At 44.9% G+C, this 26,197-nt stretch overlaps 1 protein-coding gene across 6 annotated transcripts in view; it reads left to right on the top strand.

Annotated features, from left to right (window-relative positions):
• Positions 1-26,197, top strand: part of SLC24A3 (solute carrier family 24 member 3) — an 808,408-nt gene that overhangs the window by 282,904 nt on the left and 499,307 nt on the right. Inside the window, exon 1 of one of the 6 annotated variants that reach the window (XM_021078001.2) lies at positions 14,712-15,189. The exons of the other annotated variants lie outside the window; for them this stretch is intronic. Within the exon in view, the coding sequence (XP_020933660.2) occupies positions 14,742-15,189 (448 nt within the window). The 5' untranslated portion in view covers positions 14,712-14,741. Of the gene's footprint in view, positions 1-14,711; positions 15,190-26,197 lie in introns of those variants that run through there. 6 annotated transcript variants of the gene reach the window in all.

The raw sequence follows: 26,197 nt of genomic DNA on the forward strand, positions 1-26,197 counted from the left end.
TCATCTGGGTTATCTAATTTCTTGGTATATAATTGCTCACAGTACTTTCTTATAATTTTTTATTTCTGTAGTGTGGTAGAAGTGTCCTTTGTTTCTTATATTAGTAATTTGAGTCCTCTCCTTTTAAGTCTTCTGATCAGTTTTGCTAAATTTGTCAATTTTGTTTATCTTCTCAAAGAACAATCTTTTATATTGTTTATTGTCTTTATTTTTATAATTTCACTTATTTCCACTCCAATCTTTATTATTTATTTCATTCTTCTAGCTTTGAGTTTAGTTTGCTCTTTTTGTTTTTGGATAGTTTCTTAAGGTGAGGGAATAGATTATTTATCTGACTTCTTTATTTTTTTAAATATAGGCATTCACAGCTGTAAATTTCCCTCTAAACATTTCTTTAGTCACATGTCATGAATTTTGTGTGTGTGCATGTGTTTTCATCTCAGTATATTTTCTATTTTTTAGTTTTTGTATGATTTCTTCTTTGACCAATTGGCTATTTAGCAGTGCCTTATTTAATTTACACCAATTTGTGAATTGCCCTATTTTCCTTCTATTACTGATTTCTAATCTCATTCCATTCTAATGGAGAAACATACTTTTTTATTATTCCAATTATTTTAAATTTGCTTAACCTTATTTTTAATCCTAATATATGGTTGATCCTAGATGTGTTTCATGTGCAATTGTGAATAATGTATTTCCTGCTATTATTTGGTGGAGTGTTCTATACATGTCTGTTAGGTAGTGTTGGTTTAGAGTGTTGTTCAAATCTTTTATTTCCTTATTTATCTCAATTATAGTTGTTCTATCCATTATTAAGAGTGGGTTATAAGGGGAGTTCCCATCGTGGCACAGCAGAAATGCATCCAACCAGGAACCACGAGGTTGCAGGTTCAATCCCTGACCTTGTTCAGTGGGTTAAGGATCTGGCATTTTGTGAGCTGTGGTGTAGATTGCAGATGCAGCTCAGATCTGGCGTGGCTGTGATGTAGGCCTGCAGCTACAGCTATGATTAGACCCCTAGCCTGGGAACCTCCATATGCTGTGGGTGCAGCCCAAAAAGACAAAAAAAAAAAAAAAGTGGGTTATAAGAGTTCCCATTGTGGCTCAGTGGTTAACAAACCTGACTAGTATCCATGAGGATGTGGGTTTGATCCCTGGCTTTGCTCAGTGGGTTAAGGATATGGTGTTGCCATGAGCTCTGGTGTAGGTCCCAGATTTGTTTCAGATCCCACGTTGCTGTGACTGTGGTGTAGGCCAGCGTGTACAGCTCTGATTGGACCCCTAGCTTGCGAACCTCCATATGCCACAGGTGTGCTTCCCCCTGCCAAAAAAAAAAAAAAAAAAAAAAAAAAGACCAAAAAAAGTGGATTATAGATGTCTTCAACTGTTACTTTTTATTTGTCTATTTCTCCATTCTTTTGTGCCAGTTTTTGCTTCATTTATTTTGGATACTGTTCTTAGGTGCATATATGCTTAAAATCATTATATCTTCTTGAAGGATTGATACTTTTTATTTTTATAAAGTGTCCTTTGTCCCTAGTAACACTTTTTGGCTTAAAATCTATTTTATCTGATAGTAATACAGCCACTCAGCTCTCTTTTGGCTACTATTTGCGTAACAACTTTTCCCCCACCCTTTTAATCTCAATCTATTTGTGTCTCTGAATCTAAAGTATGTCCCTTGTAGAGAACATATAATTAAATCATACTTTTTTCCTTCATTTATTCTGCCCATCTCTGCCTTTTGACTGGAGAGTTTAACCTATTTCTGTTTAATGTAATTAGGCAAAATATTGCTATTTTGCTATTTGTTTTCTATATATCTGAGGTTTTTGTTTCTCTGTTTTTACATTATTGGCATATTTTGTGTTAAATATATATTTTTCTAGGGTATTATTTTAATTCTCTTGTCATTTATTACACTTTTTAAAAGTTTATTTTCTTAATAATTGTTTGGGGGATTATAATTAACATCTTAATAATATGCAGATTAATACCATCTTAAGTTCAGTTGTATATAAACATTTTGCTTTCATATAACTCCATTGCCTCCCCCCCAATGATGTTATTGTCATTATACATTATGTGACCTTTAGCACAGATTTATAATTACAGCTTCATGCAGTTGCCTTTTAAATCATATAGTATAAAAGTGTTTCAAAAATACATTTATAGTGTCTTACATATATACCTATGTAGTTATCTTTATCATGCTTGGTATTTTTTCATGCGAATTTGAGTTATTCTCTTGTGTACTTTTATTTCAGCCTAAAGGAATTTTTTCAGCATTGCCCTTAGAGAAAGCCTGCTAGTGAAAAACTTCATGTTTTTTAAACATCTGTAAATGCACTAATTTATTCTTTATTTTTGAAGGATAGTTTTGCTGGACATAGAATTCTTAGTTGACAATACTTTTATTTTAGCACTTTGACTTTGTCATTCCACTGCCTCCTGACTTTCATGATTTATGATGAGAAATTTGTTGTTATTGAGGTGCCCATGTGTGCGTGTAATGAATCACTTCTCTCTTACTGCTTTCAACATTCTCTTTGTGTTTCAACACTTTAATTATACTATGTCTACATGTGGATTTCTTTGTGTTTATACTGCTTGGAGTTGTTGCATGTACAGATTAATGTTTTCATCCACATGGGAAACTTTCAAATATTGTTTCTATTTGTTTTACTATATTCTCCATCTGGGACTCCCATTATGCATATGTTGGTACACCTGATGATGTCCAACAGGTCTGTCATCTGTTCATAAGCCACTCTTCATCTTTCTTCATTTCTCTTTTTCAGACCACATACTCTCAATTGATCTACCCTCAAGTTTGCTGATTCTTTTTTCTGCCTCCTCAAATCTTCAGTTGAGACACTCTAGTGAATTTTTCATTTCAATTACTATATTTATTAACTGTAGAATATCTTTGAAAAAAAAAAACCAAATCTTTTAAATGATGGTCTCTATATGGTGAGAGATCATTTTATATGTTTAGTTTTTTAGTTCATTGGACATATTTAAAATAGTTGATTTAAAGTTCTTACCATAAGGAACAGTTTATATTAACTGTTCCCCCCGCCCTGTTATGGGCCATACAGTCTTATTTCTTTACATGTTTCACATCTGTTTTGAAAATATCTGAAGTAAAATAATGTGATGACTCCGAAAACCAGATTATTTCCCCTTCTTAGGATTTGTTGTTGTTGCTATTTGTTTTTTCACTGACTCTTCTGAACTAATTTTGTAAAGTCTTCATTCTTCGTCATTTGTAGCCATTAAAATCTCTGCTTGGTTAGTTTACTGGTCAATTATATTTGGACAGAGGTTTCCTTAAATGCCTGGAACCAACAGTCTTCTGTTCTTTGCCAAGAGGCTCAGTGTGTACACTCAACCAGGCAGTATACAACTCTGTCTAATCCTTCTCTTCCTACTTACTCAGAGCCTCAAGTCAGCCAGAAGTGAGAACTCAGGGCCTTCTTGGGTCATTCCACAGCATGGGCACAGCCATGGTCATGCACACTGTCCTATACATGTGTGTGACTGTCCTTATTCCCAGGAATACTAGGAGTTTTCAAAGCCTTCTACAAACATCCCATTCTCTATTTTTTCTTTCTTTCTTTCTTTTTTTTTTTTTTTTGTCTTTTTGCCTTTTCTAGGGCCAATCCCACCTCATATGGAGGTTCCCAGGCTAGGGGTCTAATCGGAGCTGTAGCCACTGGCCTACACCACAGCCACAGCAATGCAGGGTCCGAGCCACATCTACAAACTACACCACAGCTCACGGCAATGCTGGGTCCTTAACCCACTGAGCAAGCCCAGGGATCGAACCTGCAACCTCATGGTTCCTAGTCAGATTCGTTAACCACTGCGCCACAATGGCAACTCCTCTATTTTTTATTTCTAAGCATTTTGTTTAACTTAATGTTTGTCCCATCTGCTATTCACTGCTATAGGCAGCTATGATATTAAACAATTGTCACTAAATTATTTTCAACAAATTTCCACAGGTAAAAGACTACTCATTGTTAATGAACACGAAGTCAGGTCAGATAAGGAGAGGGTTTCCAGAGAATCACTTGGTATGTCAAATAATGACAACTACCTATTCCGGTGGCTACTAGGATGCTTGTTCTGACTGTGACTGTGGGCTATTTGTTTTAAGGCTGCAATGGAGCTGAGCCATGGGGGTGGGAATGAGGCAAGTTAAGATGCTACAAAACTTGCTGTTCTTACTTAGCTTCAGTCATATTTTTCTTGACTAAATGGCCCTCCCCCAAGATTGTTGGTTAATTTTCAGGGTCCTGAAAAAGTCAACTCTGACCATTTTCCCAGTGTTCACATTGCTATTATGGAGGAAAAGACTTGAACCTATCCCCTTTACTGTTCTTCTGCTCAGAGAATTTTAAAGCAACCAGTGAAACAGTGCCCAGGTGAAATTTTTTGGCACAATAGAACATCTTAATAATCATGTTACATGTGAGGATTACTATAATGAGGCACTCAGAAAGATCAAAAGCCTTTAAGCCTGTGATTACAATGAGAGGGGTTAGCAGTTCCTCCTACCAAAAACTTGAAATTCTCTGATAGCTGTATACCACTTTGAATGATGAAGTAGTAGCTCTCTATGTTAGAGAGAAGAAAGAAACTGAAGTTTTCATGATTGAGGAAAAAGACACCTTATTTTGCAGATAACTGGAAAACCCAGAAATATCTCTTGGTTCTGTTGAGCCCTAGTATTGGTAAAATACTCACTCATAGTTCTGGAATCAGAGATTGTTGCTTAGGAAGGAATAAAAGCCCTTGCATGTGGAGCAAGGGCTGTTACTGTAACTTCAGTGCCTCTGAGGTTTCTCTTAAATACAAAGAGAGGTGAATGCATGTTTTAGGAACAACAAGAAAAAAAAAAAAAAACACCTTTGAACTATGACATTTTAAAATTGGCGGTCACCAATGGCATCACACAGTAAGTCTGACCGGAGACTTCTTCATGAAAACTGCTTTAAGTAATCAAGGACAAAATGGTGTCTCTCAAAAGAATTTGTTAATACTAATAAAATGTGGATGACTTAAAAATGCCATCTTTTTCATTGTCAATAATTACATCCACTTGATTTATATGCTTTAATAACATTAGGTTTGGGATCATATAGGCAGTTAGCTATTATATTAGTTATTACATTTTCTCACTCTGAATCGCAGTCTTGTTCTTTTAAAGGTGCAGTTCTAATTCATAAAAGCCTTGATTCCTTGGCTGGTAGATTCATATCAACAGAGAGGTTATACAGTCTTATCTAGGAAGTCTTGAAGTTGAGTGCTGCACTTAAGCAGCTCCCTGGGATTCCAAGATAGGACAGAAATACAACATTTAGGGGAACACTTCTGTTTTCTTCCCCCCACCCCTTGTTTTAGTTGAATGCAGCTCGAATTCCCAGCCAGCTTACACACACTTAAGTTTCCCCTACTATTTATTAAATTCCTCAGGGAAATGGTAAGTAACTTTTTATAAAGTGGTTGAAGACCACAATAACCGTTGTTGTGGACAAGCTCCACCGATGGCTATTAAAATTAATGGGTGCAATTTGAGGAGAAACAAGTTTATATGGTTTGAAAGTCACTTCCCAAGATATTAACGCCAAGTGATGAAGATTAACATCACCAGTAGTAAGACACATTGACATTACAAAGCCCTTGACCTGATGCACTGAGGATTCAGCATCATTTCATTGTCAAAAATGTATAACCTCGGGCAAATCATGAGAAGACATCAGACAAATCTAAATTGAGGAGCATTCTACAAAATACACCATTGGTGCTGTTCAAAAGTGTCAAGATCGTGAAAGATAAGACTGAAAAATTGTCAGAGATTGGAGGACACAAAAGAGAAATAATAACTAAATGCAGTGTGGGATCCTGGATAATTCTATCTGAAATAGAAAAAGGACATTAGTAGAAAAAGCGGTCATGTTTGAAGAAGGTTTGTATTTTAGTTAGTAGTAAGTGTGAATTTTATAGATTTTATTATCATATCATAAATATTCAAATGTGATAACCTTAGGGGAAGTTTATGAGGGGTTTACAGGAACTCTATATTATTTTTGCAAGTTTCTGTAAGTTTAAAATGAGTCTGAAGTTTAAAAAAATCATTCTGCTCAATTTTTAACATATCAAAGGACTATTTTTCATTCCTTTAATAATTTATGTCATCCTACTCAAAAACTTGATATTTTTAAACATAATATCCTCATGAAAATATGACTAATGCAGACTATGGGTAGAAACATTTTGAATGAAAGTAAAAAAGTATACCAGCGTACAGCTATGTTCTCAAATTCTCATGCTGCATTTTCAGTTTAATTTATACCCTGTTTTTTATTTAAATGCATTATACACTGGTGGTGTTGTGAACTAATACAGTTTATGATGGGCATGGGATTTAACTTAGAAATTCTTCTTTTGGGAGTTCCCATCATGGCACAGTAGAAACGAATCCGACTAGGAACCATGAGGTTGAGGGTTTGATCCCTGGCCTTGCTCATTGGGTTAAGGATCCACTGTTGCCGTGAGCTGTGGTGTACGTACGTTGTAGATGCGGCTTGGATCTGGAGTTGCTGTGGCTCTGGTGTAGACCAGCAGCAACAGCTCTGATTAGACCCCTAGCCTGGGAACCTTCACATACCGCGGGTGCAGCCCTAAAAATACAAAAGACAAAAAAAAAAAAAAAAAAAGAAATTCTTCTTTTGAGTACTATCTGGAATGGAGGGACTTGCTATGCAACTAAATGTCTATGGTGTAGCTGGACTTCTTATTCCTCAAAGACTTCAGAATCTATTGCTTGTAGATGACTTCATGTGCTAAACATTAGGAATAGGGTTTTGTTGGTTTCCCCTATTTAAGAAGTGTTTAAAAGCAAATGACACATGGAAAATGGAACAAAATGAAACGGTACATGTAATCTTGAGTGTTAACATTTGTAGTTAGCCATAAATATGGGTAGTTATGAAGTTCTAGTCATCTCATCTAAGAGGATGCATCAACTGAGTCCATGCTTCTCATCTTTAATGTGTAGAGAAATCTTCTGTGGATTTTGTTAAAATGCAGATTCTGATTCATCAGGTGCACAGTGGATTCTGCGATTCTGCTTTTAAATGAGTTCCCAGGAGATGCTCCTGGTCCATGAGCAGCATTTTGAGTAGCAAGGACCTAAATGGCTGGGAAGGACCTGCTATGTATGGGTCCTGTCTACCTCAGGTGTACATATTCAAAGTGGATTTCATTTTAAACAAGTAAAATACTTAGGTACCTTCAGGCTGTACAGCTGCTAGCGAAATTTTGAGGGAAATCTCTCCAATGAAACAAACTCTGGAGACAAGGAGTGCTGTATGTGATGTACCAGGCACCCCCACGTCAGACGCTGCCTAAGCAGAAACACAACCAGGAAAGGACAGAGACCGGATTCGGTCTGAGATGAAGCTGAACCCGTCAAGGACCATGGGGTGGAAGGAAGCATGTCCCCGGGAAGATGTCTACCACCGCCAGCAGGGGGCGCGCCACCACAGCTTTTCACGGTGGGCAGTGGGGACCGTCCACCTCTCCTTGGGAACCCTTGGCTGGAGCATGAAACGAGAGAAGGAAATGAGTACAGCCCCGGACCGTGGCGCTGTCCCACTGTTTCAGACCCTGACCTCGGGTTTCTCTGGTGACAGGGACTTGGTTACGGGTCGTGTATTAACAACTCTTAGGATGTTATACTAGCAGTCAAGCGGGGCTTGAATGGAAGCAGATTCCAATCTGCAGTTAGATTCCAGCTGTGAGGGGTTTGCTGGCGGGGTTTGCTGGGAAGACCCTCCCACGGATAACACAGGGTTGTTGAAGTGCGAAGAGCTACCGACTCCAGCATCTCTTCCTTTGAATATTATGTGTTTTCACAAGGCCTCCTTGCTGCAAACATTCTTCTGAAAATGTTCCTAGCTATCATCGAGGGACCTGAGGCTCAGGGAAGAAATGGCTTCTGCCTTACATCTGAGGCTGAATTCCATGCAAAAGCCCCACTGCCTATCAAGGCAAACCACTTGGTGGGCTGCCCTCCTCTTCGGTCTTAGAAGCCTCCAGAAACAAGTCTCCTGGCACAGGGCAGCCAGGGAAACATGGGGCACAGGGCCCGCACAGGGAGGCAGGGCGGGAGCCTGGACCTGGCTGACCCTGTCAGCATCATACATCTCCGTTCCCTTCATTTACGTCAATTTGCCTTAACTACTAACACATTCTTTTAATTAATTAATTAATTTATCTTTTTAGGATAAATAATCTTTTTAGGCACACGAAGGTTCCCAGGCTATGGGTCGAATAGGAGCTGTAGCCACCAGCCTATGCCATAGCTCACCTCAATGCTGGATCCTTAACCCACTGAGCAAGGCCAGGATGGAACCTTCCTCCTAGTCAGATACAAGTCAGATTCCTTTCCGCTGAGCCACAACGGGAATTCCTAATTTTTCTTTATTTTTTAAAGTAGAAAAACAGAACATGCTGATGCCAGAAAAATCAGTCTAAAAATAAAAACCGGTGTAAAACAGTGAAAGTTCCACATCACTAACCCCACCCCAAATCCTGTAATCCCACCTCCAGAAGTAACCATTGCTGACCATATATATTTTTATGTATAATATAAACATATTTATATAAGTATACATAGAGAGAGACATAAGTGATTTTCCTTAACTTTGCAAAAATGACAATACAATTCATAATACAGCTTGCTTTCATCATTTAAGACACAGATCATAGTCTATCAGAAAGAGGGTTTTTTTTTTGGCCACCCCACAGCATATAGAGTTCCCCAGCCAGGGATCAGATCCGAGCCGCAGTTGCGGCAATGCCAGATCCTTGACCCACTGTGCCAGGCCAGGGATCGAACCTGGGCCCCAGTGCTCCCAAGATGCCACCGATCCTGTTGTGCCACAGTGGGAACTCCAGGATGAGATTTTGAAACTTTGAAATGAGAAAACATTTAACAGATCTATTTTCTTGAGTAAAAAACCAGGAAACCTAAGCCTAATATTTATATGTTCATAAAAATAGGCTCCCAGGGCCCTTCTTCGATTGCCTGCCACACTCAGCATCCTGTCTGCCCAAGTTCACACTGACAAAATCAATTTAGTGGGATTTCTGTGTTTTCTTTCCCAATGATTCTGATAGAATTAGCAAATTGGTCAAATTGTGAATACTTCATTTTTGTCTTCTGAGGATTTAAATGTTAACCTCTTTATTATTTCCCTGGCTCTAGATTATCTTTTTTTTACAGAAGCCTTTTTTTTTTTTTTTTGAGTAACACTTGTGCGAAGGAGGAGATAGATATAACCATAGCTATAGGGTGGGTTTGAGTTCTTTCTCTCCCCTCCCCCATCTCCATTCTCGCTCCTTCTCCCTCCCCCACCTCTATTTCTTCCAAATATCCAAAAGGAGTCACTTCAAAATAAAAAAGGGCTAGGTAATATATTTTTCCTTTACATATTTGCTCTCCAGGATCCACTGACAACACATGCCAAGCTGTCCTGCCCTCTAAAACAAGAGAGCTCAAACATTTATATGGAAGAATCCCTGGAAGCTTCTGGATGGTGTAGATTTCCAGGCCTCCTGAATCCCATTTCCTCCGGCTGGACTGGGAATTGACATTTTTAATAAGATCTCTTGTACTTTCTCTGTCCACCAATGTGGGATTGAAAGGATCCTCCATGGCTCTGCCACAGATGGAGGGACTCTTTCCTGATGGTACCTTAATTCTATCTTCCTCTCATTTAGAAGAAAAAGGGGGAGTTCCCGTCGTGGCACATTGGTTAACGAATCCGACTAGGAACCATGAGGTTGTGGGTTCGATCCCTGCCCTTGCTCAGTGGGTTAACGATCCGGCGTTGCCGTGAGCTGTGGTGTAGGTTGCAGACGCGGCTCGGATCCCGCGTTGCTGTGGCTGTGGTGCAGGCCGGCGGCTACAGCTCTGATTAGACCCCTAGCCTGGGAACCTCCATATGCCAAGGGAGCGGCCCAAGAAATGGCAAAAAGACAAAAAAAAAAAAAAAAAAAGGAAAAAGGGGATGGAAAGAATGCTCAAGAGATGGGTTGTGCTTTTTCCAGTAAAACCTGCCTCCAAATTTTATGCACATCTTAAGAATTCTTCTAGGCTTGTCTTGAAAAGCCCGACCCCCTAAGTTTGCCAGTTGACCTATTGTCCCGCAGTTACCCATGAGCAGCGTAACCAGTTTGAGAAGCAGCCCATGACTGTTTCAATTTCAGCTGAAGTTCCTTCTAAAACAAGCTAATCTGGAAGGTCATCTGTCTCTGATCCAGAGGCAGTGGTTTGGTTATTCTTGGCTGACACTAAACTTGGAAGGGAAATGAAGCATCAGGTAGAAAACAACCTACACCAATGCAGCATGAGAAAGAAACAGGCATAGCTTTACACACCCGTGTGGACAAATCCCTACAGAAAAAAGGCTGAGCAAACACAGCCTCCACTCACCTGAAGTTCAAGGATGGGTACCGATGACCCAGGGGTGAGGGAGAGGTGGGAAGAGGGGCCGCCTTCTGAGGATTATTTCCTGGTCGGAGGTTGGCACGAGGGGACCTTTGAGGGAGGAGGGGCCTAGAAGGTTCTAAGTTGTGATCTGGAACCCAAGTAGGTTCTATATATATAAATATATATATAAAATATATATAAATATATATATATAAAATATAAAAAAATATAAATATATATAAATATATATACATATATAAAGTCATTGAGCTAAACGCTTAAGCTGTGGGCATGGGACTGTAAATACACTTCAATAAATGCATTTTTTAAAAAGATGATGGGCAGCTGAGGATATGACAGTGGTCCATTACGCAAAAAATATCTACAGTCACATCCATGTAATGATGCAAAATCCAAACAAATGCCAACCTTTGGGCAAAAAGAAAGTGAAAAACTGGAAATGATGATAAAATAAGAAGTTTCCTTTGAGTGTGTTTTGAACGCTTAAAATAATGTGAACTCCACCTTGCAGACACAATACTCTCATACACCCTCTGACCAGGAACGGGGGCTCATGCATGTCTAGGACTGATTATTTTGTCTTCTTCAAAATGCTGACACTCCAAGAAGCATCTAAAGGAGCAGTTTTACCGGTCTTTTTTTGTTTTTTGTTTTTTATTTTTGTCTTTTTAGGGGCATACCCATGGCTTATGGAGGTTTCCAAGCTAGGGGTCCAATTGGAGCTGTAGCCACCAGCCTACACCACAGCCACAGCCACAGCAACGTGGGATCCGAGCTGTATCTGCAACCTACACCACAGCTCACGGCAACGCCGGATCCTTAACCCACTGAACGAGGCCAGGGATCAAACCCACATCCTCATGGATGCTAGTTGGGTTCATTAATGGCTGAGCCATGATGGGAACTCCGTACCTGCTTTTTGAAGAGGGCATTGGACAAGAATAGGGAGGGAGATAAGTCTTCATGCCTTTCTTGGTGGAGCCGTGGTTCTGCTGGAAACTAAGTGACTGACATGCCGGTGACATGTCTGGAGGTGAAGAGCAGCTGATCAGTCTGGCCAGGGCCAGGGTTGACCACACTGCGCCTGGGGGGTTAAGTCTCTAGGCAGGTGTGACAGTGGTGCCACATCCGAGGACTGTTCTAGAAACACAGGTCTCTCACCTATTTCCCGCTTCACCATTGCTTGGCCTTGGCGTGTTTGAAGGTGTTACGTGAACATTTAACTGCCTTTCCTCTCTCTGGTTGGTCCTGTCTCCCTGTGTTAGAGGCAGCCACGCACAGCGAGGAGACTTGTCACCTCACCAAGCAAGAGACTCCCCTGAGTTCTCCTCTGCCCTCTCCCTTCCATCTCAGTCGGTGGCTTGTCTGACACAGCTGGCATTGTTTGGTGTTAGGGAGACACAACCTGGCTTTGTTGTGGAAACTGCTCTATCAGGTCTGGGTGCTGTGGGCTGGGGAAGCTGGAGCCTGGGAACGAGGCTGGAGAGCACATAACACATGGGTGGTCTGGGCCCTACTTGCCAGCTGATGAGGGAGCTCAGGCTGACATCAGCGCATGTGGTCTATTGAGGGCTTTTCACATGGTAGAGGCAGAGCTACGGCAAAGACGAACCACTTCTGTGCCCCCACATCCAGTCCACAGTCTTTGCATGAAGCTGAAACTGGAATGATTTTAGGAGATAAAAACAGGGGGCATGGACCAGGGTGCCAGGCTGAGGAGGTGCCTGTAACTACGTAACTACGCCTGTCTCATTCCTGGAAGGGGGCCGGCCCCATCCTGGGGCGATGCACCTCCTTCCAAGCAAGTGAATTCTCAGAGGAATATATCAGGGCCTGGAATTTTCTCCCTGAGGCTCTTTGCATAAAATGTGAGATCAAATGCAAACAGATTAAGAAATAAAAGGCAAATCTGCCTCGGGATTGATGAGGATCCTGATGGTGAAAGATAAATAGCACCTTAGTTATTTCAGCTCTGGTTCCTTCCCAGATTCGGTTTCCTGGGGGAGCTTCTGCAGACGGAGAGGGCAAGGAGGACAAAACTGTTTTCAAGGGACCTGCCTGACAGAGGGAGGGGAGAGGGAACCTTCCATCCTGCAGAGAAGCCATGGCTTTGCAGGGTGAGGGACCCACTCACCCTAGGTGCTGTCAGGCTGGGGACAGGAAGCTTCTGTTTTTTTTCTTCCCTGGATGGTGGTTGGCTTCCAGGGGGTCTTTGTCTCTGCTACACTTCAGCATCCCCCCTTGGCTCTGAAATCCGTCAAAATGAATCTTAACTAAAAAATCATTTTTATACACGATAGGAGTGAGCTGTCTCTCTGGCTCCCTCTCTCCCTCCCAGCTTGCTCTGCTTCTTCCTCTCAGTGCAGGTGCTGAGAAAATTTCCAGGGAATTGGCAACTCCCACCCCGCCCCCACTCCTGACACCTCTCCTAGCCCAGATTACACAATTCCTGGTGCCTGCAGCAATTTCCCCCTGAGCCAGTGCTCATTCCCTAGCCCAATTAGTTCCATATTCCCGGATCTCCCTTTTATTTTTCCTATTTACACGAGAAAAAGGGATTTGAGTGTCTTTCTTGGTTAGTTGAATACAGGACGGTATGCTGAGCTCCTGAATTTCATGTCTGTGTCTCCAAAATGTTGATGGATGAATTTTCAGGGTTTCAAATCTTCCTTGGTGCCTGGTAACCTGAGCCAAGGGACAGCCACAGGGGCATCGTGGGGGAAGGGAGGTGCTCTGCGCCTCTGAGAAAGGAGTCAATGAACAACAGGCCTAGGAAGCGACGTCTTCCTGGCTCCCTCCGTGGAAAGGAAGACACCTAGGAAGGCCTGTGTTGTCCTTTGCGGTGACTCTGCTGTCCCCAGATGCTGTCGGGGGTCATCTAAGGAGACTTGGGCTAGCAGGCCACCCACAGGCGTGCACATTTGGATTCTCTGAGTCCTCTAGGAGTAGAGAAACCTGTGCAGAGGTTTCCCCCCCATCCCCACCCCACAAGATGTCAGAAGCTGGATTCCCTGATATGACTGGATTCCATGGAGACAGTCACCCGGACCAATACCGGTGAGCCTTTTCTGAACAAGCCCTTCTGTTTTCAACGCCATCACAAAGGCACCTCCTCCTTGGGGCTAGATCCACCATCCTGGCCAGCAGCCCAGGGGAGACACCAGGGAGGAAGCCCGAAGCCCAAGAAGGGAGGGTGGCTGTGCCTGAGACCGCTGGGTGCAGGCCAACACCTCAAGAAGGTGATGGCAGGAGGAGAACTGGAGGCAGGGCAATTCCAGGAATTAGGGCTCTGACCTCAGGAGGTAGAGGCAGGCCAAAGCTCCCTGGAAGACCAGGAGCCTTCTCCCGAGTTTGGCCAGGGACCCTCGGGCCGCCCTGCCCCAGGACAGTGCCAGCTGCTCTCCTTGCCTCAGCCACAGCTCTGGGCTTGGTCCAAGACGATCGATCTGCGAGTGAAGTGTGAGCCTGGGCCAGAGGCGGGAGCCAGGACACCCCTGGCGAGCCCAAGAGCCTCCGGGGAGTCCTGTTCCAGGTCCCCAGCCGGCGCTCAGGGGGATCCCCACAAGGGGGCGGAGGGAAACCCCGGGGACCCGAGGGAGGAAGCGAGCCCGGTGGCCCGGCGGGCATCCCAGCGCCTTCGCCGCGCGCTTCTCTGGGCAGAAGGTGAGGAAGGGGCGAGAGAGACCCTCCGCTCCTCGGAAACTTCGAGTGAACCCCTTTTCCCGGAGACCCGCCTCTCGGCAGCGCGTGCCTCCCGAGGGTGCCCTCCCGCGCCGGCACGATCTCAGGACCGCGCGCGGGGCTCCCTCCCCGCTCAGTCTCCTCCCCACGCGCCCCCTCTCCGCCCGGCTGGCCAGCGCCGCCGCGTCCCCCGCACTGCCCCCCGCCCGCGTCCGAGCCGCCGCGCCGCCGCAGGCTGCCGCCTCGCCCCGTGCTCCCGGCGCGCTCGGCCCCGGCTCGGCCCCGGCCCGGCGCGCGGACCATGGAGTAGGCGGGCAGCCCCGCGACGCGCTCCCGCAGCCCGCGAGGCCGGAGCCAGCCCCCGGTGGCCTCGCCAGCCCGCCGAGTTGACCAGCGGCGGGCCCTCCTCCCGCCGGTCCTTCCCGCTCCTCCTCCTCGGCCGCCGCCGCCCCCGCCTCCCGGCCGCCCCCGCCGCCCCCGCCGCGCCGCCGCCCGAGGCCGAGCGCGGACGCCGAGCGTGGGAGCCATGGCGCGCGAGGAGGACGGGGACCCCGAGCGCCGGGAGGCGGCGGCGCGGGCCAGCGGCGACGAGGAGGAGGACGACGGAGAGGAGGGACTGAGCGACAGCGACGACGAGGACGAAGACCGGGAGACCGGCGGCAGCCGCGAGGAGGAAGGGGAGGCGGCGGCGGCCGCCGGCCAGGAGCGCAGCGAGGACACGCCGCCGCCGAGCGCAGAGCCGCCTCCAGCCGCGGTCCCCGCCGCGGCCGCCCGCGACCGGAGCGGCCGCCGCCCGCCGGGGCCCCCAACGGGGCCGCCGCCCTGCCTCCCGAGGAGGATGCCGCCGTCGCCCGACGAGGAGGAGCGCGAGCGTCGCCGGAGCCGCCGAAGGGACCTTCTGCTGAGCCAGATCTGCTTCCTGGCCTTGGTGGCGCTGCTGCTCTGGTCGCTGTCGAGCATGCAGGAGCACGACGGTGAGTGCTCATCGCCCGCCCCGAGTGGGCGCTGCGACTCTGGCGGCGACGGCACGGGGCTCCTGGGGCCAAGACGCCCTCTGCCCCTCGGGGCTCCCGGGGCCAGGCGCGCAGGGTGCGGGGCCAAGACGCCCTCTGCCCCTCGGAGGGGGACCCGGAGGCGGGGGCCGCGCGGTGCGGCAGCGGCCGGCAGGCTGGGGCGCCTGGCTGCCCTGGGAACCCTTACCTGTGCCTCTTGGCTCTGCCCTTCCTGCTCACAAGCTGGAGGGCTGGTGGCGGCGGCGGTGGGGCCCATTACCCTAAACAAGTCCCCGGTGGCCATTATTAAAGTTGTCCTGGTAAGCTTCGTACCTGTGCGGCTGACCACCTGTGCGCTCCTTGGCTTGGGGACAGAGGGCAGGAAGAGGGCTGGTTGACTGGCAAACGCACAGTTAGTTATCCGTGCAAGGCACAGACGGGATGAACCCGGGTGGAAAGCTCCATCCCCGGGGCTTTCCAGAACAGGTGCGGGAACTCCTGGTGGGAAAAAAAAAGTGCCGGCTGGGGTTTCAGACTGGTTCTCTTCCACTGACCACTCACTGGGAAGACTGATCCCTTTTGCGGACTTGCAGCTCTGGAAGAAACTGTTAGACCGCACCATCCCTGCTCTCACGGATGCCCTGCCGTGGGTCCCCCCTTTACTCACAACTTTTGTCTGATTTTTGTCCTTGGCCTTTCTGGAGCTGCAGTAGACCTCGTGGAGAAATGTGCTTAGAACAGTTGTCCACTGAAAAGAGTTTGGATCCTGGGTATGGAGCAGTCAAAGGAATGGAGGAAAGGCTTGGAAGAATAACTGTTGTAAAACGGTTTTATATCCCAGCCAATTCAAGTGGCCCGGTTTGTGGGAAAACAGCCATATAAATGCTTGTAAGAAAAAGCAGTTACAAATACATGCTTTGGTGTTGAGGTAGACGTAGCCCCCATACCAGGTGTTAGGAAGTGCAGAATGAAGGCATTTGGATAGGGGTGGTCAAGTATTTTTAAGGGTGCCATCAGTTAAGAAAAGGGACCCCTTCCCCCAAATAGGCTGTTCTCCTGCCTGGCGGGGAAAGCGGGTGGCGGGTCTTGGTTCAGGTTTTAGCAGACCTCTTGACAGACTTTAGCATATATGGTAATAGAGAGGCCGTCCTGGTCTTCAGTGGAGCCCTGAGGCTCCTTGGTTCTCTCTGTCTCTCCTGCAGCCTACAATGTCAGGCGTTCGGGACCGACCTCAGGACTGTGCCGGGTGAGGGAGGCTGAACCTCTGTCCAAGGGCAGAATCAGACCTGCCGGAAGCAGTTCCTGGCCAATTCTCACAAAGAGCGTTTTCACTCACCCCCTTTTCACCTTCCCAGTTTTGATGAGCGCAAAGCCAGCCTGTTTTTTGCACCACTTTCAGAAAGGGCCGTTTCAAGTCAATGACATGCCGGCCATTTTCCTGCATGTTGGGGTTCTGTGAACCATAGTGCTCCCACCGCTTTCCAGGCTACAAATGACATTTGTCTGGATGGAGAATGTGACCCAGACAGTTAAGTCCATCCACGACAGTGGGCTGCCTTGGCCCTGGGAAAGCTGGGGTGTTCAGCTCGGGAGGTGTGCCAGACACTCTGCAAACTTGAAACTTGGTGACTAGGTGTCACTTGGAAATGGTCTCTCTAGCAGGGACATTTCTGTCCAGGTGCCACCAACTCAGTTTTAGTTCCACTCCACAGCCCTTTCCATCGTCCCTTCCAAGGATCATTCTCCTTCTTACCATTTGCATTCTCCTGCCACTCCACCCCCTCCATCCCCCTCCATAAAAGTGAGGCTTAAGAGGACCCACTGGGAGGGGTGCGACGCAGCCCCTACTGCCATGCTAGTTGTAATTCTCTCTCAAATCACCATTCTTCCACTTGATAGTTTCATTACGTGATGCTCAGCAGTATTTCGCAAGACCCGGGTTTTTCGATGTCGTTTTTAAGATACGGATTAATGTGCGTGAAGCTGCAAATGACTAATTTTGCTTGAGAGGTTTCTGATCAGCACCCTCAACCATTTGAATGGTGACTTTTACCCTGGCAACTTTGGCGCTGCTGTCCTTGAGGGTCCTTTTAGGGTGGATAAAAAGTTTGGAATTTAGTCTCTTTTTAAAAACACTGTGACTCGGAGATCCCGCGTGATAGGGTCACACAGAGGTTGAGGAAGAGAGGAAGAAATCTAGAGGAGGTGACCTGGCTCTTTGATCCCACCTCTGTTTCCTGGTATTCATGCCACTACCATTCATCACCGGGTGCAGCTTTGTAATATTTATGTAACCACATAGTGCTACCTTCATACACACCAAAGGTGGTATTTTTATTTATCCACCTTGAAAACCATGCAGTGATTAAGTGCAACTTCTCAGAAGCCTGTTTTCTAACACATATTGATTTTTCTTTCTTTTTATATATATACAAAAAGGACAGTTCTTTTACCAAACCAAAATAGGGATTGAGGCAGGTGTGTTACATAATGTTGAATAGCATTTCTAATTGCCTGGGATTGGAGATCCCTTTCAGGACATCTAACCAAACTCAGTCTCGATTCTTTTCTGCTAAGATGAGATGGGAGCCCTGTTAAGGTTAAGTCAGGAAGAATTAACGCTAGAATCAAGAAAAATGTTGATTCTCACAACAACAAAAGCAGTGACAACATCAACTGGAATTTGGCAGGCTTTTCTCTTCCGTCCCTGTGCTATGTAACCTTTCTATGCATAGTCTCATTTAAGTTGCAGACACTCCTTGCTGAAGGTTGAGCCTCCAGCAGTGAAGGAAAGAGGAGCCCTGGGTGCCCTATTTAGTTGTTGCCAGTGAAAATCTTAGTTCTGATGTTTTCAAAGCCATTGGAAATAAGGTGTCAGATTCGCTAACGAGGATTTTCTTTTCTTTTTCTTTTCGCAGTGTGAATGGATTGCTTTGTGTGTTTTGAGTGGTTTAAAAGTATTTAATTTTTCTTTGAAGTAAGGAACCTAAGTCTTCTTTATTCCAGAAGTGGTGTGAATAAAGTCCAGAGCTTGTAACTCAGGAGTAATGAGATATCCCCTCTAGAAGGTTCCTAGGGAGGTGAATAGTGAATATATATATATATAAAAATTATGCATGCATATATATGTGTAAACTTTAAGCTACTTTTTGGCTTGGTTACTATTGTTGCATACCAGATCACCACAAAACATAGTGCTGCCAAACTTCTATTTTGTTTTTCTACTCAAGGGTACTTGGTCAGGAATTTGGACAGGGCAGAGTGGGGATAGCTTTGTCTCTGCTGCATTATGTCTGGGACCTCAGCTGGAGAGTTGGGAGGGCTGGGGACTCACAACTGGGATCTGCTGTCCTTGGGCGGGGGCGTCATCACTGACACGTTTGGGGCGCCTGCCATCTGTTGGCTGGACCCTCGATGGGGTTGTCAACCAGGACACCTACATGTGGCCTCTCCATGTGACTGCACTTGAACTTCCCCAGAGCGTGGCAGCTGGGATCTAAAACCTCAGAAGTCACGTGGTACCACTTCCACTGTTTTCTGTTGGTCAGGGCAGGGACAGATGTCAACCCAAGTCCAAGGAGAGGGGATGTAGATGCCACCACTTACTGGAGGTAGGAATGTCAGCATACGTTGGCTGTAGGAGGCGAGCGTATGTGATGGGAGATATTGTTGTGGCTATCTTTGAAAGACCAGGGGTGCAAAGGGATGATAACTTAGGCGTGATGGTAGACATTTCCCAAGATGGTAAAAGGCAAATAGTACATATATATTTGTATATATATGTGTGTTTGTGTATGTATGTATATATGTGCATGTATATGTGTATGTATATATGTGTTTTTATTTTGTGTGTATATATTTATGTACATGTGTATGTATATTTGTGTTTGTATGTTTTGTATGTGTGTATATATGTGTATATGCATGTCTATGTATGTGTTGTTTGTGTGCATGTATATGTATATATGCATGTACATATGCACACATGTATGTGTATATGTGTATGGATACATATGTATATATGTGTGTATATGTCTGCATATATGCATGTGTGTATGTATGTTTATGCACATATATGTATATGTGTAGGCATGTATGCATATGTGTGTATATGTATGCATGCATATGCATGTCTGTGTGTATGTGTGTGTGCATGTATGTGTATTGTGTGTAGATATGTGTATGTGTATATGCACATGTGTATATGTGCATATGTGTGCCTGTATGTTTTTACATGTGCATATGTGTATATATTGTAAGTGTGAATATATGTTCATGTGTATATGTATTTATGTGTGCACATGTGTATATATGTGTGTACATATATGTGTATGTATATATGCATCAATATGTTTTGTGTGTGTATGTATATGTGCATACACATGTGTATGTGTGTATATGTCTGTATATATGCATGTGTGTATATGTTGTTTATAGGTGTATGTGTATGTATGTATATGTGTAAACGTATGTGTGTATATGTACGTGTGCACACATATGCATGTCTGTCTGTATGTATATAGGTATATTGTGTATGTATATGTGTATGTATGTGTGTATGCATGTTTGTATATGTGCATACATGTGTATGTGTGTATTTGTGCATACATGTATATTGTATGTGAACACATGTATATGTACATATGTATTTATGTGTATATACTTGTATGTACGTGTGTATGCATGTATGTGTGCATGTGTGTATGTGCATGTATGTGTGTGTGTATGTATACAGTCTTTATTGAAATACTTTCTAGTCATGAAAACATTGCTGCTCTCTGTAACTGGTTGGTGTCCAGAGGTGGTATTTGAAAAGAGACTGCAGTGGGGATTTGAACGGTAAATTCCAGTTGCGGAGCTGAGAGCCTGTCTTTTGCTTTGTGCTTTCTGTTCCTCAGGGGACGGTGACCACGACCTTCCAACCCCTCCTGTGGCTTCCAGGGAGGCCTTGCTGGATTCTCCAGCCCTGTCTTCCCTCTCTGGCCTCTCCTGTCCATGGTCATCACTCTGGTCTTTCTTCTGCTCCTCAGAAGGGGGCCACTTCTGCAGGTGCTTGTCCCACTGTCACCACTGCAGCCTGTTCATCCTCCATCCTTCACTTCTGGGCCCAAGCAAGAGCTTCCTGATGGGCCTGCCCGGGTCTTGCTCTCCGAACACGCTGCGTTTTCCCTTGGTAGCCTTGATCGAAGTTGGCAATTATGTATTTATGCTCCTGGGGTTTGAACACCATCTCCTCTTCAGAAGATTCTAAGCTCCAGGAGGTCAGGGACCCTCTAAACTTTCCTCATCTTGGTCCCCTCATCACCCCACCCAGAGTAGATGCTCAGAAGGCATTTGTTAAGTAAGGAAGCTGTCTTGATGTCTACCTGACAGTGCCTGTGATAAAACCTAACTACGTGTGTCACAGACCCACTTACAGGCACATGCTGTTTTCATGATTTATAATTTGGCTTCCAATCCAGCAAATTTGAGGCTGTTACACATTTTTTTACCGACTAACCCTGAGCTGAGAAGGGCAAATGCCTTGCTCAGTGTCACTTCACTAAGGACAGGATCTGAAACCCAAGCCCTCCCGTGTCAGAGCTGCGGGCCACTGCACCCCAGGCCCAGCCTAGGAGGGGGCAGAAATAGAAAGTGGGAATCACACTGTCTTTTTCAGTCGACTTGGGAGTAAAGGAGTAACAGAAGGTTGCTTTCATAGAAGCAGTATTTTAGAGAAACATTCCTTTTCAACCTTTTCTATTTTCCGCCTAAACATATATAGATGTGTCTCCTTCCTCCTGGCTTTTCTTAGCTGCTCATCAACCCAGATTTTTCTCAAGATTTCCTTCATTTGTGAGTCTTGAATCCTAGTGGGAAGATTTTTTTTTTTTTACCCTGAAGGGTTGGCAAAGCCAAAAGAATTGCAAAACCAGCCATTCGCTCAGAATTCCAAGGCCTGGTGGAAGTTGGCTGATAGGACAGGATTTTGGCAACCCTCTTTTTCCTTAAGGAGATTTCTTTTCCTTGAGCAAAATAACTTTTTCAGGGGGAATAATAGTATGCCGACATTTATAATAGGGAAACCTGGGTTTGGTAGTTTCAGAAAATGTCCCTGGGAATGTCCATTGTGTCTTAGTGGGTTATGAACCCAACTAGTATCCATGAGGATGCAGGTTCAATCCCTGGCCTCACTCAGTGGGTTAAGGATCTGGCGCTGCTGTGAGCTGTAGGGTAGGTCGCAAATGCGGCTTGGATCCCACATTGTTGTGGATGTGGAGTAGGCCAGCAGCTACAGCTCTGATTTGACACTAGCTTGGAAACTTCCATATGCTGCATGTGCAGCCCTAAAAATTAAAAAAAAAAAAAAAAAAAAAAGAGTTCCCATTGTGGTGCAGCAGAAACGAATCCAACTAGGAACGATGAGGTTGCAGGTTCAATCCCTGGCCTCATTCAGTGGGTTAAAGATCCGGCGTTGCCGTGAGCTGTGGTATAGGTCGCAGACGTGGCTCAGATCTGGCGTTGCTGTGGCTCTGTCATAGGCTGGCTGCTGTAGCTCCGATTCGACCCCTAGCCTGGGAACCTCCATATGCCGTGGGTGCAGCCCTAAAAGGACAAAAGCAAAAAAAAAAAAAAAAAAGAAAAGAAAAAGAAAAAGAAAACATCCCTGAAGTTGTACAGCAATCAAGTAGTCCTGCCAGGAAGGGAATTTGAGTTTGGCCTTTTCCTGCCTTCAGTTTCTGTAGCGCTTGTTTGGCAATGCTTTTTGTTTCTTGTTTGCAGCCGTCTCAAATATGGTGTCATCCTGTGGGGTTTGAGAATTGGAAGTGTTGGGGATTCAGGGGAAGAAGGTTTTTCTGTGAGTGAAGTGGTGCTGGGCACCATTCAGGCAGTTTGGATCATGGGGTTCATAATTTCTCAGATGTGGATGGCATCTTCCAGACTCTCTCCGATTACTGAGGTCTCGTGGGGTCCACCTGCTGGTCACTCATCCTCATCCCTCATCTGGGTGATGCTTTTCATTGCTGCCGGTCCGGGGGGCTTTCCCGGCCCTCTCTGGTCTCTCCAACCCTGCCTGCACCTTTGGAAATGGTTCCTTATGAAACTGCCTTTGGCCACATCCCTTGAGTGAGCTCCTGCCTGGACCCAGCCCGTGTAAGATACAGGGACCTTCGTTCTTCCATTCAGTAAACATGTGGCTGGCTTTTTGCTTGTTGCTGGGGTGACAGCCATGTCTGAGATGGATATCCAGAGCATCCCCCTGATGCTCAGATTTTAGTGGGAAGAGAGGCACTGAACAACTAAGTTTTGAGAATTATGAGAGACAAATGAGAAACACAGCATGGGCGTGGAGAATGTGTTAGTGGTCGGTAGAAGCTGACACCTGGAAAACAAAAGGAATTAGGTTGGTGAAGAATGGAGGGCGGAAACACAGACTTAGAGAAAAATGGGTAAAAGAAATGGGAAGGCAGTTTACACACATACACACACACACGCATACACGCTCACCCTTGTAGATGGCCAGAAGACACAGGAAAAATTTTCAGCCTTGGTAGGAACCAGGGAAATCTAAATTTTACAATGATGAAATATGATTTTCCAAAACCAGACTGGCAGAAATGAAAACAAAGTGTCGGCTAAGATGCTGGGGAGTCCTCTTCTCTCATTTACTGCAGGTGAGGAGGTAACTTGGTACCCTAACCTCGTGAGGGAGAGGACGGCAAGCTGATCAGGCATGAGGCACGGACCTTCCCACAAAGCCTTGGCCTTTTAATGAGTTTGATGTGTAGAAAGGGGAGCAGTGGGGTATGAATGGCAGTGCAGAGATGCTTGAGACTTAGGAAAACTCAGCGTGGCTGGACCCATCTGTGACTGTGGAGCATTTTGGTCATGACTCTGTCTCTAGAGTTTAGAGATTAGGTGGGAGCTCAAGGGAACTGGGCAAGGCCCTGTCGTTTCCTGAGCTGTCCAGACCAGTCCAAGTTGCTTATTTAAATCATTAGATTCAGCTATTATTCTTGCTTGTCAATCACTCCTCATTTCTGGGAGAGGGAGAACAAAAGATAAGGAAGCTCATCACTGACCTAGTTTGGAGGAATTTCACATTGCAACTTTGTATTTTTCTCTTCCTTTCCCTCTGTGTGCTTCTGCACCCCTTTGGCCTTAGCAGGAGTCATTTTCACTTGGGTGACATGCGGTGGAATCCAAATCCGTGAAGAACAGGAAGTAACAAATGGGTTTCTTGAGCAGGACTTTGATGTAAGAACAAAGGGCGTGGTGAGAAGCATGGGTGACCAGGAGAAAGGGGGGATGCCACAGTGGAGGGCAAGATGTCACTAGCGCCGTTTTTTCCAGTGTGTTCTTTCTCCAGTGGTGCCAGTGTGTTCTTTTTCAGATTCTTTTCCATTATAGTTTATTATGAGATACTGAATATGGTTTTGTTTGCTATACAGTAGATCCTTGTTTATTCATTTTAACATGTGGTAGTTGGTGTCTATTAATCCCAACCTCCTAATTTATCCCTTTTCCACCCCCCCCCGTACCCCTTTGGTAACTGTAAGTTTGTTTTCTGTATCTGTGAGTCTTTCTGTTTTGTAAATAAGTTCATTTGTATCTCTTTTTGTTTGTTTGTTTGTAGATTCCACATCTAAGGTATATCGTATGGTATTTATCTTTCTTTAACTTACTTAGTATAATAATCTATAGGTCTATCCATGTTGCTGCAGATGGAATTATTTCATTCTTTTTTATGGCTGAGTAGTATTCCATTATGTGTATATGTGGAATATTGGAATATATATGAACACACATACGCACACACACATCTTCTTTATTCATTCATCAGTGGACATTGAAGTTGCTTCCCTGTCTTGGCTGTTGTAAATAGTGCTGCTGTGAATATTGGAGTATATGCATCTTTTCAAATTAGAGCTTTCTCCAGATACATGGCCAGGAGTGGGTCATTTTTTGTTTTTACAAGTGCCATTTTTGTTTTTGTTTTTGTTTTGTTTGTTTTTTGTTTTTGGCTGCACCCACGGCAGGTAAAAATTCCTGGGCCAGGGATGGAACGTGAGCCACAGCAGCGACAACACCAAATCCTTAATTGCTAGGCTACCAGAGAATTTCTACTAACACCATTTTTAAAAACAAACACGAAATACTCATTTGGGGACATTTTGACTTTGATTACGGGTAGGGCACCTAGGTGGAATATAGCTGATGGTTGTAAGTCAAGATTATAAGTAGTCGTTACAGGGAAGGTTCTGTGAGGGTTGCATGAGAGTGGAAATTGTATCTTTGGTCAGTCCTGTGGGTCTCAGTTTTCCCTGCACGTTGTAATCACTGGGGACCTTTAAGCCTTACTCAGGTCTGGGTCCTGCCCCCCGCCCAGGGATCGTGATGTAATGTCCCTGGGTATAGCCTGGGCTTTGGGATTTTTCAAAAGTGAGCCAGAGGAGTCTACCTCTTCAGCCAGCCCTGGGCACCACTGGGCCAGATCAATGGTCAGGAAATCTTGTTTCAGCCGCCTCAGTGCCCTACATAACTAAGCTGTGAAATACTCTGGGCTTAATTTTTCTGTCCTGAACATGAATTAGTATTTGTTTTTCTGCCTAGGATTCTATGCCTTTACCACCAATCGAAGCCCAGATTTTCCTCTGGCTGCCTTCATCTCCTCAAATGTACAGTGCTGTTAAATACCCTACCCGCTTCTCTTTGGAGAATATCTTCTGCAGATTTTTCTGGCCTGTTCTGGTCTGCACAGGTTGCTTGTTAAACCTGCTGCCCACCTGGCATCTTGACACCTTCCTTCAGCTTCATCCTCCATCGTTTTTTGTTTGCTTTTTGTTTTTCCTCCAGCTCTTCTTATGTTGAGAGCCCCCTTTCCTGGAACCCACATGTGTGTCTTTCTTGGTTTATGCCTTCATTTCTGGTATACATTTTTTGGGATCACATACTCCAGGTGCCTCCTAAGACGAGGGGTATAGAAATAACAAAGTTTGAGATAGTGTAGGTTTGAAAAGATATCAATTCTGCCTCCACACTTTGAAGACGGATCGTTAGGCTGGATCAAGGGTTTAGGTTGGAGCACATTTTCCTTAGCGTTTCGAAGGTATAGCTCTTCCAGCCTCCAGTGTTGCCTCTGAGAAATCTGATGCTGCCTGAGCTTTTATTTATTTATTTAGATGGCTGCCCCGTGGCATCTGGAGCTCCCGGGACAGGGATCATCAGATCTTAGCCTCTGCCTTGAACTAAGCTGCAGCTGTGGCAATGCCAGATCCTTAACCCACTGTGCTGGATCCACCCCACGTCCTGGGGCTCCCAAGATGTTGTCCATCCTGTTGGGACACAGCAGGAGCTCCCTGAGGTTTTATTTGCTTTGTATGAAACCTGTTTTTTCTCTCTGAAAGCATGTATGCTCATTGCTCTGCTTCTGATGTTCAGGCATATCACAGGTCTATGGCTGCTGCAGTTCTGTTTTCATGCATTTTCCTGGGTGTACTCACCTGGTTCTTTTAATCTGGAAGCTTATATCCTTCAGATCTGGGAACTTGTCTTTTGTGATTTCCTCCATCCTGAGTTCTCTCTTTACTCTTGGTGGATTATCTCGTATTTGGGTGTTTGACTTCCTGGATTGATCTTCTGATTTTCTCTTTTCTCTCTCTCTCTCTCTTTTTCATCCTCTTGCTCTATTTTCTGTAGGTTTTCTTAACCTCTCTTCTATATTTTATTTTTTTGCGATTTTATTTTATTTTTTAAATTAAAGTATAGTTGATTTACAATGCTGCTCTAGTTTCTGCTGTACGGCACAGTGACCCAGTCTCACACACACTCACACACACACACACACACTCACACACACACTCCCTTTCTTCTATTATCTTCTATCATGTAACCATTTCTCCTAATTCTCATACTGAGTTTTTAATTTCTGCTGTCATATTTTTAATTTCCAAGAGCTCCTTTTCCCCCTGCAAGTTATTTTTAGTATGATCCTGTTCTGCTTCATCAA

This window comes from Sus scrofa, chromosome 17 (assembly GCF_054392235.1).
Source record: "Sus scrofa isolate SSC_HxYL_T2T_F1_AM1 chromosome 17, Sscrofa_HxYL_maternal_Yorkshire_Landrace_v2.0, whole genome shotgun sequence".
NCBI classification, from domain to species: Eukaryota; Metazoa; Chordata; class Mammalia; order Artiodactyla; family Suidae; genus Sus; species Sus scrofa.